Genomic DNA, 19,139 nt, shown 5'->3' with positions numbered 1-19,139 from the left:
TTGTTATTATTATTTTATTTTTCCTTCTATCTTGTCATTTGATTATTAAATGGACCACAATGGAAATGTGTTTTCACTTTCTTGTGTCATCCATGTATTTTTAATGTACTGTGTTTACAATTATGTACTTACATTGAACTTACTAAATAAAATCAGGCACTCACACTTTTAATTTAGAGATAATTTACTGCCCCCTGCTGGACTGGCACATGTGTGCCCAGAATGTAAATATCATTGTCTATTGTTCAGTGTTGTTAGCTAATATATGTAGCTTCTCTAAAAATATTACTTCTATCAATGTTCGGTTTTGCCGCCATTCACCCATGACCCAAAATACATAAACATATGAAACAGCAAATGTCAACTCTCCACAATTGCACGCACGTACACAGAGGTTTTTGTCTTTTCTGCATTCTGCTGCAAGCAGGTGCTTTTACTTTGACAAACAGAGACTGTGGTGGAAGACATTAAAAGCATTTCACTGATGGTTCCAGGAGCATGAGACTTTAGTCACCCATGATAACAGCAACATAACACTTAACTAAACTGACTAAACCAATTGAATGACAAAATCACAATCAATTAATAACACTGATGACATTGTTAAACTAACAAGAACCACAAAAACAATAGTTAAAACCGCCAAACTCCGAACTTCCATGGTGCATAGCAGCACAATGTCCACTGTTTACTGGATAGCAAAAATGGCTAATTTCTCAAAAAAATATTTGTCCTATCAACTTTACATTTTTGTTTTTTAATACATAAGTATAGGAAATGCCCCCCGTTTTCTGCATGTTCGAAGCCATACACATGCAGGCATGCAGACACACAGAAGCCTCTGTGTATCATATAGATAGTAATATTATATTTTCATTCATCACCTGATACTCTTCAGCCATCTGATATGCCTTAGATACCCTACCTTTTTCAAAATCAACTTATAATTTGTATAATTTACTGTGTAACTAGGATGCATTTTAGGGCAAAGGAGAAGCATGAGGTTGGCAATAAAGAATTCAAACAGTTGGACAGATGAAGAAAGTAGACAGGAGTAGATGGAGATGTGGCGTAAGGTGATAAGAGAAGTGGCAGAAGCTAAGGAAAAGGCATATAATGAACTGCACAAGAAGCTGAACAGTAAGGAAGGCGAAAAGGACTCGTACTGATTGGCCAGACAAAGGGACAGAGCTGGAAAGCCTGTGCAGCAGATTAGGGTGGTGAAAGATGCAGATGGTAATGTGCTGACAAGCGAGGAGAGTGTGTAGAGAAGGTGGAGGGAATATTTTGAGGAGCTGATGAATGAAGAAAATGAGAACAAGAAAAGGCTGGATGATGTGGAGAGAGTAAATCAGAATGTGCAAGAGATTAGTAAGGATGAGTGAGGGCAACTATGAAGAGAATGAAGAGTAGAAAGACAGTTGGTGCAGAAGACATTCCTGCAGAGGCATGGAAATGTCTAGGAGAGATGGCAATGGAGTTTCTCACCAGATAATCCAGATAATAACATTATGGAAAATGAGATAATGCCTGAGGAGTGGAGATGAAGTGTACTGGTTCCTATTTTTAAGAACAAGGGTGATGTGCAGAGCTGCAGTAACTACAGAGGCATTAAGATGATCAGCCACAGCATGAAGTTATGGGAAAAAAGTAGTAGAAGCTAGGTCTAGAAAACAGGTGAAGATCTGTGAGCAGCAATATGGTTTCATGCCAAGAAAGAGAACTACAGATGCAATGTTTGCATTGAGAGTACTGATGGAGAAGTATAGAGAAGGCCAGAAAGAGTTGCAATGTGTGTTTGTGGATTTAGAGAAAGCTGATGACAGGGTGCCAAGAGAACAGTTGTGGTATTGTATGATGAAGTTTGGAGTGGCAAAAAAGTATGTTAGGGTAGTACAGGACATGTACAAGGACAGTATGACAATGGTGAGATGTGCAGTAGGAATGACAGAGCTGATCCTTGGTGTAATCCCACCTCCGTCTTGAATGAGGCTGAGTCCTTTCTTGTTTGCAATGGTGATGGACAGGTTGATAGATGAGATCAGAAAGGTGTCTCCATGGACTATGATGTCTGCAGATGATATTGTGATTTGTAGTGAGAGTAGAGAGCAGGTTGAGTCTCGCCTGGAAATGTGGAGATATTCTCTGGAGAGCAAGGGAATGAAAGTCAGTAAGAGCAAGACTGAGTACATGTGTGTGAATGAGATGGAGGCCAGTGGAATAGTGTGGATACAAGGAGCAGAGGTGGTGAAAGTTGATGAGTTTAAATACTTGGGGTCAACTGTTCAAAGTAATGGAGAGTGTGGTAGAGAGGTGAAGAAGAGAGTGCAGGCAGGGTGGAGTGGGTGGAGAAAGGTGGGAGGAGAGATTTGTGACTGAATATCTTCAAGAGTGAAGGGGAAAGTCCACAAGACAGTAGTGAGACCAGCTACGTTGGATGGCTTAGAGACAGTGGCACTAACAAAAACTCAGGAGGTAGAGCTAAAGATGTGGCGATTCTCTTTGGGAGTGACGAGGATGGACAGGATTAGAACTGAACATATCAGAGGGAGAGCTCAGGTGGGCCAGTTTCGAGACTAAGTCAGAGAGGTGAGATTGAGATGGTTTGGACATGTGCAGAGAAGGGACCCAGGGTATATACAGAGAAGGATGCTGAAGATGGAGCCACTAAGCAGGAGGAGAAGAAGGAGACCAAAGAGGTGGTTTATGGATGTGGTGAGGGAAGACATGCAGGTGGTTGGTGTGACATAGGAAGATACAGAGGACAGGGTGAGATGGAAACGACTGATCTGCTGTGGCGACCCCTAATAAGAGCAGCCAAATAAAGAAGAGGTTAATGACTTAGCACATATAAATGATAACCTTTTCAACAAGATCTGTATGTTCACAGTATTTCTGACAAAAAAATTACATGTACAAGAGATAGATTGTCAAACAAATATAATCTCCTTGGTAAAGATAAAGAATAACTATAGAAGGGTGATTATGGTCTTGTTAGCCATAAATGCTGATATGTGAAGCTGGTTAATGCTACCTATACATACATATTAAATGGCTCCTTAACCCAGTCCCTTCTGTGCTTGCTTCCTCCATCCACCCAGGAGACAGACTGCGGAGGAAAGAGAGGCCGAGAGACAGCAGGCTAACCGACTGATGCTGCAGCTTCAGCAGGAAGCTTTCCAGAAGACGTTGAGCCAGCCTCTGCAGCCTGACCCGCTCTGCCTACACAACTCCTCCCTCTACGCACTGCAGAACCTGCAACCCTGGGCAGAAGACAGTAAGGTGACCTCCGTCACCTCCGTGGCATCTGTAGTGTGAGCTTGTATGAATGTGTGGAAGAGAGAGAGAAAGAGAGGGTAGAGGGAGGGATGAAACTGGGCTTTATATATGTAAATCAAAGTGTCAGTGTCATCAGTATATAAGTGGACAACAGGAATCTCTACAGTCTATTTCTGAAGTGTCTGACGTTCAAAAACGCAGCACCTTTATGGGATTGTCAGAGATTCATAGGAAAATGATCCCTGCTTTGGGGGAAAAAAGAAAAAGAATGGACGTGTGGTTCCTTATTCATTGATCGACACCAGCAACATGGTGTACCAAGACCAACTAAACACTGCATGCGGACTTTACAACATAGGAGCCGCAGTGACAGTTGCTGTTTGTCAGAATTCAAAAGTACGCACCTCTACAAGTGTTATCTAAACTGTGTTGAGTCATTTTCCTGCCTTACACAAAGTTTCCGCTTTCCCTTCAGCTGTCGGTCTAAAAGAGAGGAGGACGCTTTATCCCTAAGTGCCAGGAAACAAATGGACACCTGTGTACATGCCCAACTACCAAGACTGTTGTTACCCCATCCCCCACCCCCATCCCCCAGAGATGCTGACTCTCTGCCGAAATGGCAAAAAAAAAGGCCTCCTGTTTTTCGCTTTTCACTTTGTACAATGTAGTAAAATGCATGTTTAAACCCTTTTCTGTGTGCACTCAGAAGTACCATTGAAGTCACCTGCTGTGGAGGTGGAGCTCCTCCCTGACCGCAGTTTTTTAAGTGGTAGTGGACCGGTGGAACTCCTGATCATAGATTCCTCATGATGTTCAGTTTAAAGGTGTTTTATATTAAATGATATTGTGACTTTTTGAAAAGATGACAAACCTCTCTTCATCTTGTTGTGTCTTCTGGTTTCTTACACACACGCACGCACACACACGGCCTGTTCTGTGTCATTATTGTGCAACAATGCTTCACGGTTTCAGAAGAGTACTTAATCTTAATTATGCATTAAGGCTTAAAACCACCCAAAGGTAAGATACCTTTGAATTGCATCAGAAGGTCAATGCGGTACTTTTTTGTTTTTTGTTTTAATCCATAAAAATTGCTGACTACAGCTCTCGGGTGCAGTAGTGAAGCAAGGCTTTGCCAAAAACAGAAAGCTTGCCAAGCAAAGCTCTCCCCTGATAAATAAAAACCTGAAAGCCAATGGCAGCTCAAATTAGAATCAGAGTAAAAGAGAAAGTAAAGGTTGCCCAGCTGCCAAATGGCCATTTGGGTTGGTTGGTGTTTATTTTCTCATTTGATTCAGATGAATTTATTGGAACACCTTTAGTAAAAGCTGCAATTGCCATGGCTCATTTTACAGCAAACCGGGAGCACAATGTGGTAAATTTCATCACAGCAAACAACGAGCTTCAAATTTGTGTGCTCAAACTTCCCGTTTTTTAACCACTCAGCCTGAAGCGGGACTGTAATCACATTTACCATCTGTCTAACAGGCTCCCGCTTTCACACATTTGCCTGAAAATGCTCGGATCAATTGGAAATTTTCAGAATAACTTCGGGCCTTTTTAGCATCAACTCCTATTGCTGAATAGAAATCAAATTTGTATGATTCACTGAGTGTAACGGAATTGGATTGTGCAAACAATAAGCACAATGTTACAACTGCAACTTCTTGCCTCATTTCTTAAATACAAGTGGAATTCTACACACACACACACACACTATGATTCAAGATTCAATTTATTATTATATCCTTGGGTAAATTTGGTTTACAGTGAGTGAGTCATCTTGTTTGGTAAACACACAGAGCAACACAGAACAAGACAAAGTGACGATAGTGCTAAAAGGCTAAAAGAACAAGGCCGGAACCCAAGATAAAATAAAAACAAGATGAGTTCAAACATCAATACATAAAAAGTCTAAAAACGTCATACCAAGCCAAAGGATAAAAATAAATAAATAAAAATGTGCTGTTCATAAAAACAAGGTAAAAGAAACTATGCAAAAAAATAAATACATAAGTTATATTGGAGTTTCTATTAATTGTTAACAGCACTGATGACTGCTAGTACAAAGTTGTTTTTGTAACGTTTGGTTTTACCAGCTGATATCCTGAACCTCTGACCTGAAGGGTGCAGCTGAAACTCACCATTAAAAGGGTGGGAGTCGTCTCTCAGAATCGAGCCAGCTATCCTCTCTACCTGTTTAGTATACAGGGATTTTGAATGAAGCTGAGGCTCTCCAATCAGCTTGCATGACCATTTCACAATTTGGCCATTTCACGTTTGAACCTTACAAATTTTGCAACCCCAAACTGGAAAAATTTGACTGTTATAAACAACAAGTCCAAAAGCCAGGGCCTGTCATGATATGGGGATTGTGTCTTTGCCCTTAGCAAAGATAACAGACTCATCTGCAGTCGCATCAGTAATGCAAAAAGCAAAATAAATAAATAAATTAATAAATAAATACATTGAGATTTTACAGCAGTGTATGCTGCCTTCAAGGCGACACCTTTTCCAAGGATGTCCATGCATTTTTCAAAATGACAGCGCAAAACTACATCCGGCACACATTACAAAGGAGTGGCTGCAGAGGAAGTAGGTACGGGTATTGGAATGACCTGCCTGCATTCCCTACTTGTCCACAACAGAGAATCTGATATATCGATTTTAAAGGTAAAAGCTCAAAGTGTGATAACAGCTTCTGTACATGTTTCTATGTGTGGTAGTCTGATGCCAACATACTTCCAAATTTGGGGTTCATGGAGTTAAAGGCCAAAATCACTGGAAGCATTTTTTGATCTAAAACTGTGAGCAAAATGTCTTCTGCTGCACATAACCAGTTGTTGCCAAACTTGCTACGTATGGGGAGAATCTGAGTTTTTAAGACAGTTTTGTGACATATGTACTCCTGAACTGTAGGGGGAGCTCTGTGGAGATGAATGCGACCAAAAAAACAGACTAAACAGCAAAAACTGATCAAACATACATATAGTTCTTTAAGGAAGTGTTTTCTTTCATTTAAAAAGGGCTTCTAACATACCGTTGTTACCATGTCTAATGTACTGGTTCTGTGATGCCTGTTTTTAATTGGTACTTGTTGCTTTGATTGTTTTTCTATCCGTCCTAATATGGGTCATCAGGTGACTTAAACCCATTTTTATTAAAGGTGGTCCAAATGTCATTTTAAACAACAATTTAGTAGCATAACAGTATGCTGAGCAGATCATGCTGCAACACTTCATCTGTGTGTTTTAATCTGAGCTTTTCTGTTTCTCGTTTACATAGCTGAACCAGCCATGTATGCATGTGTGACATAGGAGGTACACTTTACACACAGATGGGTTCTATTTTTAAGTGTCAAAAGTACATTATTTGTGTGTGTGGGGGGGTAACCAGCTGTGGTATTTGCTTCCACTGTTGTCTGAGACTCATAGCCTCCACACACCAGAAGCCCGTAAACATTCAGCAACTTTATGTCCGCATATCATGCAAAAAATCTTCTATCACCAAAATCTTAACAAAAACAGGTGATACGCGCACCGTAAACACAACCTTTGCTCGTAAGTGAGTCAACGTACATCACAAAACTCAGGCGTTGTTGTGTCTCACCTCCATTCCGCTGGACTGTGTGCAGAATGTCGGCCGCGTGTTAATCTCGCCTCTTTGGTTCTGGGTAAACATCGTATCACCAGCATCTGATGATCTGGTTCAAAACCGCTGTCTGCAAGGGCAGCCACCCCCAGCAAGTCGCTGCGCTCTCTGGGCGCTGTGTTTAGTCAGTTTCCAGGCCGTCTTGCCTGGTTGGGATCCTGTCAATAGCAGGCGGTGCTCCAGGTGATGCCTCCTCAGCCCCCATTTCCTCTGCTCCCTGCTGCTTTCATCTGTCACTCTGGGATGCCTTGAAGACGTGACTTGGCCCATTTTGGAAAAATTCCTGCCTTTGCTGTTTTCAAAACCATGCATTGTGCTTTTCTACAGGTGCTTAAAGATTTTTCTTCTCTCTTGTCATGGCTGTGTGATTTTTTTTTCACTCTCTCACCCCCCCCCCCCCCCCCCGTTTCTGTGGCGAGAGCCCTGTCTTTATCCAATAAAACGTCACCATACAAGATGAACAAGAGCCTCATGGTATATCAGACTTCCTATCAGGTACTTTGATTTGAACAAAAAGCTGTTGTGCTCTTGAGTCAGACTCCGTCTGCTCCCATCAGGTGTTTCAATCTGCAGCACAGTAAACATTAAAGTCATCATCAGTCTGCTTGTGTAACTTCAGTTGACTTTAAAATCTAAACCTGTAGCAAATAGTGTCAGTTCGTGTACAATTTCCATCATGCATCAGTAACAGCCCAGTGCAGATACAATATCAGCTCACAAATCATTCGTTGAATACGTTTCATTCCATAATATGCAACCAAAGCATGAGATAAATCTCCATTTGAACTGTGGTACCAGCTAGATCTTCATTTTTAAAATGTGATTTGTGTATTTATTTTTGGGTATATTTGGCCACACAGATGGAGGTTTCTGGTGTCTGTTGGATCAAGACAATTTAAAACAAGGGCTTTCAAACTGGCAGCCTGTGTGCCAGATAAAGCCCAAAACCAGCAGTATGCCTTATCATGTATATTTAAACACAGTGTGTGTACTTTTTCCTCCATGTAAGAATAGAAGATGTGAGCAATTACACATAAAAACAACAGTAATAATATTAATAATAATATTAACAATAACATAATGCATATTACAGTAATGCATGTGCTCCTGAGATGCCAAACATTATGGTAAAGTATTATGTCAGACTGATGAAACTAAACATCAAGTTGTGATTATCTGACCATATCACTACAGTGTAGCTTTAATTTTGGGGGTCAAAATTTGGTCAGTGATATTAGTTTTTAGTTTATTTATTTATTTGGCCAACTGAAAGGAAGAACTGGGACAGAAGAAATCTATATTTGCTGAAGAATGTGGGTGATGTTAATGCAAGAATGGTTTCCTCCTCATGGGCTATAAAATCTGAATTCATTCCATCTGACTTCATTAACACAGTTCATCTGTTAATACTGAACTATATGTATTTCGTGAGGGTTTTTCTTTTTTCTTTTTTAGATGCATACATTCTTGTGATCGCCTTTGATCTCAATGTTTGTATGTATGTTCTTAAGATATCTTCAGAACACCAAATTCAGTTTTGATCAAACTTGGCAACTACACTGATCCTTTGCTTCCTTCTGACATTTTTCTTGGCCTGCCACTTCGGGCCTTAACTAGTACTGTGCTTGCTGTCTTCCATTTCCTCACTATGTTCCTCACAGTGGACACTGACAGCTGAAATCTCTGATAGCATTTTGTATCCTTCTCCTAAACCATGATGTTGAACAATCTTTGTTTTCAGGTCATTTGAGAGTTGTTTAGAGGCTCCCATGTTGCCACTCATTAGAAGAGATGCAAAGAGGAGAAACATTTGTAAATGGCCACCTTAAATATACTTTCTCATGACTGGATTCACCTGTGTAAGGAGGTCAGGGTTCAATGAGCTTACCAAACCAATTTTGTCTTCCAATAATTAGTGCTAAATGTATTCAAATCAATAAAATGACAAGGGTGTCCAAATGTATGCACCTCTGCAGTTTATTTATCAGTGATTCAGTAACAAAAAACTCTTTGCAGAACCGTTAAAGATGTACAAAACAAAAAAAATACAAGCCCAGGCATGATGTTTTCTCTTGATAACAGATATGAAGTCCAAATGATCGTTTTCAGGTATTGACAGCTCCTGTAGTCACTCAATTTACAAAAAAGCAAGCGTTGCTTCCAAACTGCCAAAACTGTTGGTGACCTTTGGTAACATGTTGACACGCGAAGTTTTGTTAACAAAAGGCTTTCATGCTTCTTCAGCTGCTTAGTTTCCATTAGTAATATACGCATGCTGATCCAATGGAAAATTCTATTTACCCAGTGCATATGTTAAAAAACTTATTTATTAAGAGTTTATTTTTGATTATTAATTTGTGTGAGATGTTGAAGTAGAGGTAAAATGAAAAATCAGTAGTTTAAATCCTACAATGGGCTACTTAAAAAAATGACATATTTTCAAATCTGACAGAAAACCCAGTTATAAGCAATTATTAATCAAACCAATTAATTGTATTATACTAGGTTTTTTTTTTATATTTACATATGTTTTGATAGTTGTCTTTTTAACCTATGATTTTATCTATCACAGCTATACTTAAAATAAAAACACATTTTTTTCCCCTTTCTTTCTTTCTTTTTCTTTTTTGCAATCAACCAGCTACACAAACATTTTCTGTTTTCTCAAATTCTGGTCCAGTGATCCTGATCCCGCAGATAGAAAAAAATGTAGTTTCAGAAAAATTCTCATTAATTTTTGACATCTTGGCACTGTAGGAGGAAAATTCAGTAACCACATGTCACAGCTGAGCTGAATGATGAATGAAGAAATCCTCCTTTGGCATATCAACCACTTCACATCTTACTGAACCCGCTGACATGATGAGCGGACATGGTTCATTCAAATAGGTACACAATATCACATGATCTAATCTGCATGTGCATATTCTTTTGTGCACACAAGGACACAGAGTATGCATGATGGACAAAAAGAAGCTTAGACGTGCTCAAGCACAAACACAAGCGTTGACGCATCAGCAGCAAAGTCCTGATAACAGTGCGCAGTGACAGAAAAATATGTCCATCATGGATAAGTTAAATGAATTAATTCACATGGGATTATGTCTTCTATGTTGGAGTTGATGGGACACCTTGCAGAGTAGTTACAGAGTCTCTAACATCTTCCCAGTGAATTCTGGTGTTCCTCAAGGATGTGTTCTGGCTCCTACACTATTCAGTGCTTGCATGGACTGTGTGCCAGTGCCTTGTTGTCAATGAAATGTTGACTGACTTTGAATTTGTGGACAATGCTGTGATCTTTGCAGGATCAATGGATGCTGTGATTGTAGCATTTGAGAAGCTGAGCAAGGAATCAGAGTGTCTGGGTTTATGATTGTCCTGGATCAAGACAAGGCTTTGAACAATAACTTGGCCAGATTCTTTAAAGACTAGTCCTTTTGGAAACGACTCCTGTTTTTGCGACACATCTTGATATGGGGCCAAACTTGTTTTACAACGACTCTGTACTGTGAAAAGTAACAAAAAATGTAAACAAACAAACAAACAAAACAACAACAACAAACAAACAAAACAGCAACAACAAACAAACAAAAACTACACATAAAGTAAAAAGGTCAACATGGAATTTTGATTTTTCAGTCCCAGGTCTCATGCAAAAAAAAAACCCCAAAACAAAACAAACAAACAAACAACCCCTCCCTACATATAAATTTAAAAGGTTAACATGGAATTAAATTTTTTTTTTCTGTCCAAGGTCCAAAAAATGAATAAATAAATAGATAAATAAAACTAAACAAACAAACAAAAAACCCTACATACAAATTTAAAAAACATCTACAAGTTAAAAAAAAATAAATAATCTAAATTTAAACTTAATTTTTCTGTCCAGGTTTTCATCCAAAATTTAAAAATCCAATAAATAAATAAATAGATAAATAAATAAATAATCCCCTACATATAAATTAAAGAGTCAACATAGAATCTGAACTTTACTGTCCAAGGTCTCATCCAAAATTATAAATAAATAAATAAACAAATAAATAGCTACATATACAGTAAAACAAACAAACAAAAAGTTAACATGGAATCTAAATTTTTCTGGCCAAGCCCCCCCCCAAAATTGCTACATATAATGTTAAAAAAAGACAAAATGGAATCTTAACTTTTCTGTCCAAGGTCTTGTCCAAAAATAAAATAAATAAAACTTCCTGCAACTCCAAGGCTTTGGTTAACCTCCTGCGTTGGACTCTCCCCTTCTGCAGTGCCTTTCAGCAAAGCAGTAAACTCCAACCAGGTCCTGAGCTGCCTACAGCTGCACACAAGTTAGTTCCAAACTAAATTGATTGACCAGAAGTGCCCTAAACCTACAGAGAAAAGACAAGGTTGGGAATTAAACCAACAGATAGAAACAAAAAGAAAAAATGTGAATACACTTTATGTTGTTGCCCTTCAACAAACAGTTAGTCCAGTAAAACAATTCTTCATGAAAGAGGTAATTAGGAAAAGTTTCATAGTAAGTTAATTATTTCTGTAATATCTCAGAGTGCTCTGGATCTCCATTTTATTAGCAACATTTTAAAGAACCACAAAAGACTCTTCACGGCTGCAGGTGCCCTCAGGGCTGGACTTTTAATATCACCAGTCAAAGGCCTCTTTATTTAGCCCAAACAGCACATTAAATGGTGGACGTCAGGGAAAATAATCTTGTTCTTAATTTAAAACCTGTGATGTTTGGTGCAGGAGCCCATAAAATCAATGAATCACCAACACATTTGGAAACTGTAGAACTTTCCACAATTATTTATTAATTTATTTTATTTTATTCTGCTTTTATATTTATATGACATCACTGCCTTTGTTTTGTTTTAACCCACCAAGGTGATTCTGCAAATAGATAAATTACTGTTAAAAACAAATGAGGTGTTTTATTTTGAAATTTTACTTCACAATTAGAATGTTAATTTTCTACAGTATAATGCATTTAACTGTATTCATGTATCAGTATTTACTATACTATACTATACTATACTATACTATACTATAAACTCTAGTTAAAATTGGCCATGCAACATGTACTGATGGTGAGCGCAAATTAGCACATGACAATATAAACAAAAAACAATCAATAAATAAAATAATAGGAAAAAGAAAAACTGATACGTTTCATGTTGACCGTTTTGCAGATATTTTTGTATTACAACACCGCCACCTAGTGTTCATCCATAACCGTTTTAACTTTCAATCACCCCCATCCAGCAACTCTTGTTCTGCTTCCTCATTGGCTTATCTTTGTGTCTATCAGACGAGTTGACGGAAGTAACCGCCTACACCTACTCTAAAGATGGAGGACGATATGTCCGACGTGAGCAGACCACAAATGTATTTGTTCGGTGAGCTTGTTTATTGCGCTGAACTTTTTTAAATGTGGGCTTGCGGTCTGTTTGTGCGCAGCATTGTCATGCGGAACATGTATTTCGTAGTTTTTTGTTTGCAGACAGCTAGCTGAAATGGCTAACACTCTGATGCCTACTCTCATCTTTTTGTTAGCTAGCTCAGCTAACAGGCAGAGACATGTGACAACAGATTAACGCGTTTCTTTCTTACCTGTACTGCCTTATCTTTAAAGTCATCGGTGGTGTTTTCCACGTGTTGGTTTATTTTTAGGTTGTACCCTTAAATCGGACAAAAGGGAGTTCAAAGTGGACGTGGACGATGATGACACGGAACAGCAGCTGTCACTCAAAGCAGTAAGAACAACACAAAGCAGCATTCTGAAATCAGGGTTCACAGAGAAACCACAGAGGGCTGAAATCGGGGTCCACAGATGGATGAAATAAGAGTCTACAGAGGAACCACTCAGTGTTGAAGTCAGGGTTCACAGAGGAGCCACTCAGGGCTGAAATAAGGGTTCACAAAGGAACCACTCAGGGCTGAAATCAGGGTTCACAAAGGAACCACTCAGGGCTGAAATCAGGGTCCACAGATGGATGAAATGAAGGTCCACAGAGAAACCACTCAGTGCTGAAATCAGGGTCCACAGAGAGCCGCTCAGGGCTGAAATCAGGGTTCACAAAGGAACCACTCAGGGCTAAAATCAGGGTCCACAGATGGATGAAATGAAGGTCCACAGAGAAGCCACTCAGGGCTGAAATAAGGGTCCACAGAGAGCCGCTCAGGGCTGAAATCAGGGTTCACAGAGGAACCATTCAGGGCTGAAATTGGTTCACAAAGGAACCACTCAGGGCTGAAATCAGGGTTCACAGAGGAACCACTCAGGGCTGAAATCAGGGTTCACAAAGGAACCACTCAGGGCTGAAATCAGGGTCCACAGATGGATGAAATGAAGGTCCACAGAGAAACCACTCAGTGCTGAAATCAGGGTCCACAGAGGAACCACTCAGGGCTGAAATCAGGGTCCACAGATGGATGAAATGAAGGTCCACAGAGAAATCACTCAGCGCTGAAATCAGGGTCCACAGAGGAACCACTCAGGACTAAAATAAAGGTCCACAGAACCACCACTCAGGGCCGAAATCAGGGTCCACGGATGGATGAAATGAAGGTCCACAGAGAAACCACTCAGCGCTGAAATTGGGGTTCACAGAGGAACCACTCAGGGCTGAAATCAGGGTCCACAGATGGATGAAATAAAGGTCTACAGAGGAACCACTCAGGACTGAAATCAGGGTCCACAGAGGAACCACTCAGGACTGAAATCAGGGTCCACAGAGGAACCACTCAGCGCTGAAATCAGGGTTCACAGAGGAACCACTCAGGACTGAAATCAGGGTCCACAGAGGAACCACTCAGCGCTGAAATCAGGGTTCACAGAGGAACCACTCAGCGCTGAAATCAGGGTTCACAGAGGAACCACTCAGCTCTGAAATCAGGGTTCACAGAGGAACCACTCAGGACTGAAATCAGGGTTCACAGAGGAACCACTCAGCGCTGAAATCAGGGTCCACAGAGGAACCACTCAGGACTGAAATCAGGGTCCACAGAGGAACCACTCAGGACTGAAATCAGGGTCCACAGAGGAACCACTCAGCGCTGAAATCAGGGTTCACAGAGGAACCACTCAGGACTGAAATCAGGGTTCACAGAGGAACCACTCAGGGCTGAAATCAGGGTACACAGAGGAACCACTCATTGCTGAAATAAAGGTCTACAGAGGAACCACTCAGCGCTACAATCAGGGTCCACAGAGAAACCACTCAGTCCTGAAATCAGGGGGCCCATGCAGTATATTTCATTAGAACAGTAATCTCAGCAGCTCATTTGACGGATGAGTGCAAATCGGTGAAACCAGCTGTTTTTCATTCCTGAAAGAAGTGTTTGGGTGGAATAAAAGCAAAGCTCATCGATACTAAAAGCACATTGACACTTGCACAGATTTTATCCCTGCAGTGGCACGCAATCTGCAGTGCCAGAGAGTAAACTTATTGTAAACTGTGGGTGGCTGCGTGCAAGTGCGCAAAGAAAATTTTGAAATGTTCAAAATCCCTGGCATGCATTAATTTTGCAAACCACATGTGAACATTGCGCAAACAACCCAAAAACACTGAGTGTCACAGTGCAGCTCATCTGGACAATTATGACGAAATGTTAAATCTATAATAAACATAATTTTACAAATACTCAAAAGAAGCAATGAAAATGCAACTGTTTTACCATTACAAGATAAGTTTACAATTAATTACCTTTGAGACGATTCCAAATGCGTTCTCCATGTCATGAAGCGCATGAAAACAGCTGCACCAGAATTACGGTGGTGCCAAAGAGAATTCTTTTTATGACTTGAATTGTAAAACAAATAATAATAATAAAAAATGTAATTACTGACAAGTGAAAAAAACAAACTATTTTGTGAAGTGACTGCTTAAATCATCTATGAAATGGCGAAAGTCAATTTTTGCATTCCAGTTTCCATCTCGTGATGTATATGATCACACTGCACAACAGTCTATTATTCTCCAGTTATTTTCAAACTGGCTTCAGACATGGAGCATCAAGTTAATAATTGCTATAGATGAGGTGCACTGTTAACCTCAAATCAAAACATGCTTATTTAGGGTCTGCTCCTTTCTCTGCCCTGATCAAGGCAGCATCTACATCTGGACTTGGTCCCCGGGCGCCGGACTGTAGCTGCACGCTGCTCCTAGTAATTAGGATGGGTTAAATGCAGAGGACAGATTTTTGTTGTATGAATGTATGTGTACATGTACAATGACAATAAAGGTTCTATTCTATTCTAACCTGGTTATTGAGTGACACGGAGATGATGTGAAGATGGTGCTGTGTTTCTATTCCAGGTTTGTCTGGGAACTGAGGCTGAGGATAAGTTCCACATGGTGGAACTCGAGGGCCTCACTTACGATGGAAAAACAACAAAAGTGCCGCTTGTTGCACTGAAACCTTCGATCCTGCCTTCTGTGAGTCATCAGCACTTTTCATGTCAGAACTTTGCAGACTGTTTTAATGGGCAAATGTTGTGCTATGCATATAGTTTACTTATGGACCTGACGGCATGGCTGTGTTTCCGCGTTGCAGTGGAGAGCATTTTTCTTTGTTTTCTAGGTGACTTTAGGTGGATTTGAGATCACACCTCCAGTTACCTTCCGTCTGCAGTCTGGTTCTGGACCAGTTCACATTAGCGGACAGCATTTTGTCAGTGAGTAATGTTTAACACCGTCTCGACATCGGCTGAGATTGAGATGTGCACCTTATGGCGAGATGTTATCAGTGAATCAGGGTCTACTAATACACTGTTAGACATTGAGATGTTGGTGTAGTTTGTCACCAACTTTGTGATGTTCTGCTACTCGTCCTATGAGGAAAATATGCAGTATGTGCAGTATACATACACGTATATCACATTGTGCCTTAATTTACGTACTGCTGCCCAGGCTCACTGGCACACTGATGTTATTGCTATTCATGCCATTTAATACTCCCTACATATTGCAATTATTTTTCAGTATTTTTAAAAATTTTAATTTTAACTTAATTATTTTGCACTTTTAAAGTGGTTTGAACTTTTAGACATGTTTTATGCTAAAGCAACACCATTTGAGGCTGATACACCTGCAATTTCACTACACAGTGATCAAATTTTCAAATCAGAATTTTGGCCTATACAGGTACCCTATTTCGGGAGTGTAACGCTTGGACGAACTTTCTCATTCTGTTGACATTGATGTTAGTGAGGTGTGAATTGAAATGAAAGTATTCCAGGCATTTTTCTTTGTAACACATCTACAGTTTAAACACGTTATGTTTCCTGAAACGTCAGAAAAATGTCGTCAGCAACACGGAGTTATTCCAGAAGATTTTAAAAAGCCATTGAAGAAGCCACTTGTTCTGAATTAACTGAATGCCCCCACTGTGCAGGTGTGAAGGAATCAGAGGATGAAGAAGAGGAGAACAACACGTCGCCGGTGAAGCGGCCAGCAAGCCTGATGTCTGCAAAGAAGCCAGCACCGGTACTTCATCAGTCCGATGTTTGAGCTCATGCAACTACTTAGAGTGCAACAGAACAACACATTTATATGCGTCTCATTAGTTTAATCTGTAAATTTGTGCTGAATTTAAGACTTGAGGTTTTCTAATCTGGGCATTTGGCATAAATCTGGGCAATAAAATTAAAACCGATCTTTTTAGTTTTCGATGGTATAAACACTACCCCCATCGCACATACACCAATTGAGGCCAAATGGCATCTGAATGACACACCTGACCTCAATCGGGAAGTATTGAGGTGCGGTCTGAAGACCAACGGACGGCAGTCTCTGAGCAGTCTACATATTTGGTCACATTGGCTCAGCTGTCCCAAGTGTGTTGCACATGTTCAAAACACTCTTGGCGCCATCAAGATGGCAGGCACAAAAGATGGTGGTCTATGTGCAGTTTTTGCATCATCTGGTCTCAATCTACGTATTCTGACGGCATCATAACAGCATTTGAAATGATCTGGTTGCGGTTGGTTGAGTTCTGAGATCGATCAGTCACAGCAAAGCTTGCTGGCATGCAATGTAGTAATCCAGTAATTCCAGTAATGTTCACCTCTGGGTCACCAATCAACCACCACTTTTTGCGATTAGAAGCCATCACATGTACCTGTAAAAGAAAAATAATGGCATCAGAGTCTTCTTCCGTTAGGGTAACGTTACCTTGTCAGCGGGAAAAGGTAACTCTGGGGGACCTCTAAATCTTATCTGATTGAGTTCTAATTTGGTCTGCACCTATGAAACCCCGAGTGGAATAAAAACATGTGGCCCAAAGTCTCTTACTACTTTTATTTTTTCACTATATAACATTAACAGCCCTAATGTCCACTTCCACTGCACCCGGCCAGGGAGGGCAAAGGAACTGTTATGTAATAACGTATGTGACACTCTGCACGTGTCAGATGCTCGGTGCAGCGCCCTGCAACACAGCTGAACGGGATGTCACCACTGTAATGCACGTATTACATGTTCAGCTCTTAAGTCTGTAGCAGGTATGATGTGGAAATGTTTGCCCAGCCCATGACAACATAAATACACATGCAACTCACCTCCAGTATCCCGCGTTCCACAGCGCAGACAGCTGGCGATGTGCCTTTCACCCAGCTGTGCTGTGTGCTGGCAACATCATCGGCTCACAAATGCATAATCCACCTCTGGCATAAATAAATCCCATGTGAAGTGCCGTCCCAAACCGATTATCCAATTGGAGTTGTGTTAAGATGCGTATGAAGTGAAATGATCACAAATAAAGAAGAGGGAAAAAAAAGAGAGAAGAAAAAAATTCACTGGCTGCGTCTGAAGAATGTTGTGCACATGTGGGAAGTTGGCGCACTGCCAGCACAGTTCAGCAGCAGTTATGGAGTCCAGCCGGACAAATAAAATCTAGCAATATAAGTACACACTGATCAAACACCTAAAGGGATTTTTTACCGGACTGTACACAAGCAGGTGATCACTGACAGCTGTCAGCCTTTTTGTGTGCGTTCTCTGGATGGACAGCTCCTGTGCTCGCATGTATGCCCCACGTGTGCACGTGAGAGCACACGCAGCTGAGCAAACATTTCAACCACACACTCGCATGCTGCTTTGATCACACATGCGCACAGGCACATGCGCGCTGCGGCTCGTTCAGCCTTTATGAACACGCACAGTTGAGTGAACTTTTCATCTGGCGCCACACACACGCTGTTTGGATCACCTGTTCTATGCACGTACACGTGTGCACTCCATCATGTGAGACACACACACTCCTGCCGGTGCACTCTCCTCTTGATGAGAAGACAGTTTTGCGCTGAGAATGTGAGGACGAGCGGAGATTTGACGGCATGGGTGAATGAGTGAGTGAGTGATAGCTCCAATGTCAGTGCCGCCTGACAGCAGTGTGTGTCATCTACATGTTGTCTGAAATATGTTTGGGTTGCACCCTGCAAGTGTGCACGAGGCAGTCTGGCTGCGTTCTGACACGGCTGACCACGCCTCTTTTCCTCCTGACTGTGTCTGGATTATGACCATATTTGCCACGTTGGCCTGGTTCCTGCATATTCGTGTTATGTTTGATGGGGACTTAATGATTATAATTTAATGTTTTCTGTAGTTTCCTTACTGCATCACTGACACACAAAGACAGAAGACTGCACTTTGTGTCTGCATTAAAAATATTCAAAGCTTTTGGAATCAATACAAGCACCAGAATGTCTGTTGGTGTTGTGATGAACTCGTTCTTTTTTTGTTGTTTTTGTGTTCTCTGCTTGTAGAAAAAACTAAAAATGGATTCTGATGACGATGAAGAAGAAGACAGCGAAGACGAGGAGGATGATGAGTATGTTTTAAATTTCATAGTTTAAGAATCACCAGTTTTAGCAGACAGAATTTGTCTTCCTCAGCTGTTGATTGTTGACTCGACACCGAAGTCACTTTTTTCCAGAATTTAACAACTGCTGATTTTTTTTTTATTATTATTATTATTATTATTATTACTTCTCCATGTAATGTGGAGTTGCGTCAAGAAGGGCATCCGGCGTAAAATTTGTGCCAATTCAACATGCAGGTCCACCTTGGATTTGCTGTGGCGACCCTGAGGGAGGGAGCAGCCGAAGGGACTTACTTAATTTTTTTAATTTCTTAAAGATTCACATATGTTACTATTAAGCGGTGATACATGACTGATATATGTCCCCCCACGCAGGTTTGCCCCCCCCCCCA

General features: G+C 40.6%; 2 protein-coding genes across 5 annotated transcripts in view; both read left to right on the top strand.

Moving 5' to 3' along the window:
* Nucleotides 1–4,142, top strand: part of tlx2 (T cell leukemia homeobox 2) — a 32,825-nt gene extending 28,683 nt beyond the window's left edge. For 2 of the 3 annotated variants that reach the window (XM_034182163.1, XM_034182160.1), the window contains one exon: nucleotides 3,102–3,743. In XM_034182163.1, the coding sequence (XP_034038054.1) occupies nucleotides 3,102–3,318 (217 nt within the window). In that variant the 3' untranslated portion in view covers nucleotides 3,319–3,743. The other variant, XM_034182161.1, reaches the window with a different exon arrangement.
* An 8,085-nt stretch (nucleotides 4,143–12,227) lies between these two features.
* The window catches only part of npm1b (nucleophosmin 1b), a 37,807-nt gene continuing 30,895 nt past the window's right edge, over nucleotides 12,228–19,139 (top strand). For both annotated transcript variants that reach the window (XR_004563774.1, XM_034182159.1), the window contains exons 1-6: nucleotides 12,228–12,320; nucleotides 12,595–12,677; nucleotides 15,243–15,362; nucleotides 15,508–15,601; nucleotides 16,321–16,412; nucleotides 18,692–18,756. Coding sequence is in view for 1 of the 2 variants with exons in the window: in XM_034182159.1 (XP_034038050.1) it covers nucleotides 12,272–12,320; nucleotides 12,595–12,677; nucleotides 15,243–15,362; nucleotides 15,508–15,601; nucleotides 16,321–16,412; nucleotides 18,692–18,756 (503 nt within the window). In the remaining variant the exon portion in view is untranslated. The remainder of the gene's footprint in view (nucleotides 12,321–12,594; nucleotides 12,678–15,242; nucleotides 15,363–15,507; nucleotides 15,602–16,320; nucleotides 16,413–18,691; nucleotides 18,757–19,139) is intronic.

The sequence above is a fragment of the Thalassophryne amazonica genome, chromosome 11, assembly GCF_902500255.1.
Source record: "Thalassophryne amazonica chromosome 11, fThaAma1.1, whole genome shotgun sequence".
In the NCBI taxonomy this organism is placed as follows: domain Eukaryota; kingdom Metazoa; phylum Chordata; class Actinopteri; order Batrachoidiformes; family Batrachoididae; genus Thalassophryne; species Thalassophryne amazonica.
Note: the sequence above shows the minus strand (reverse complement) of the source record. Positions and strands in the feature narration are given on the sequence as shown.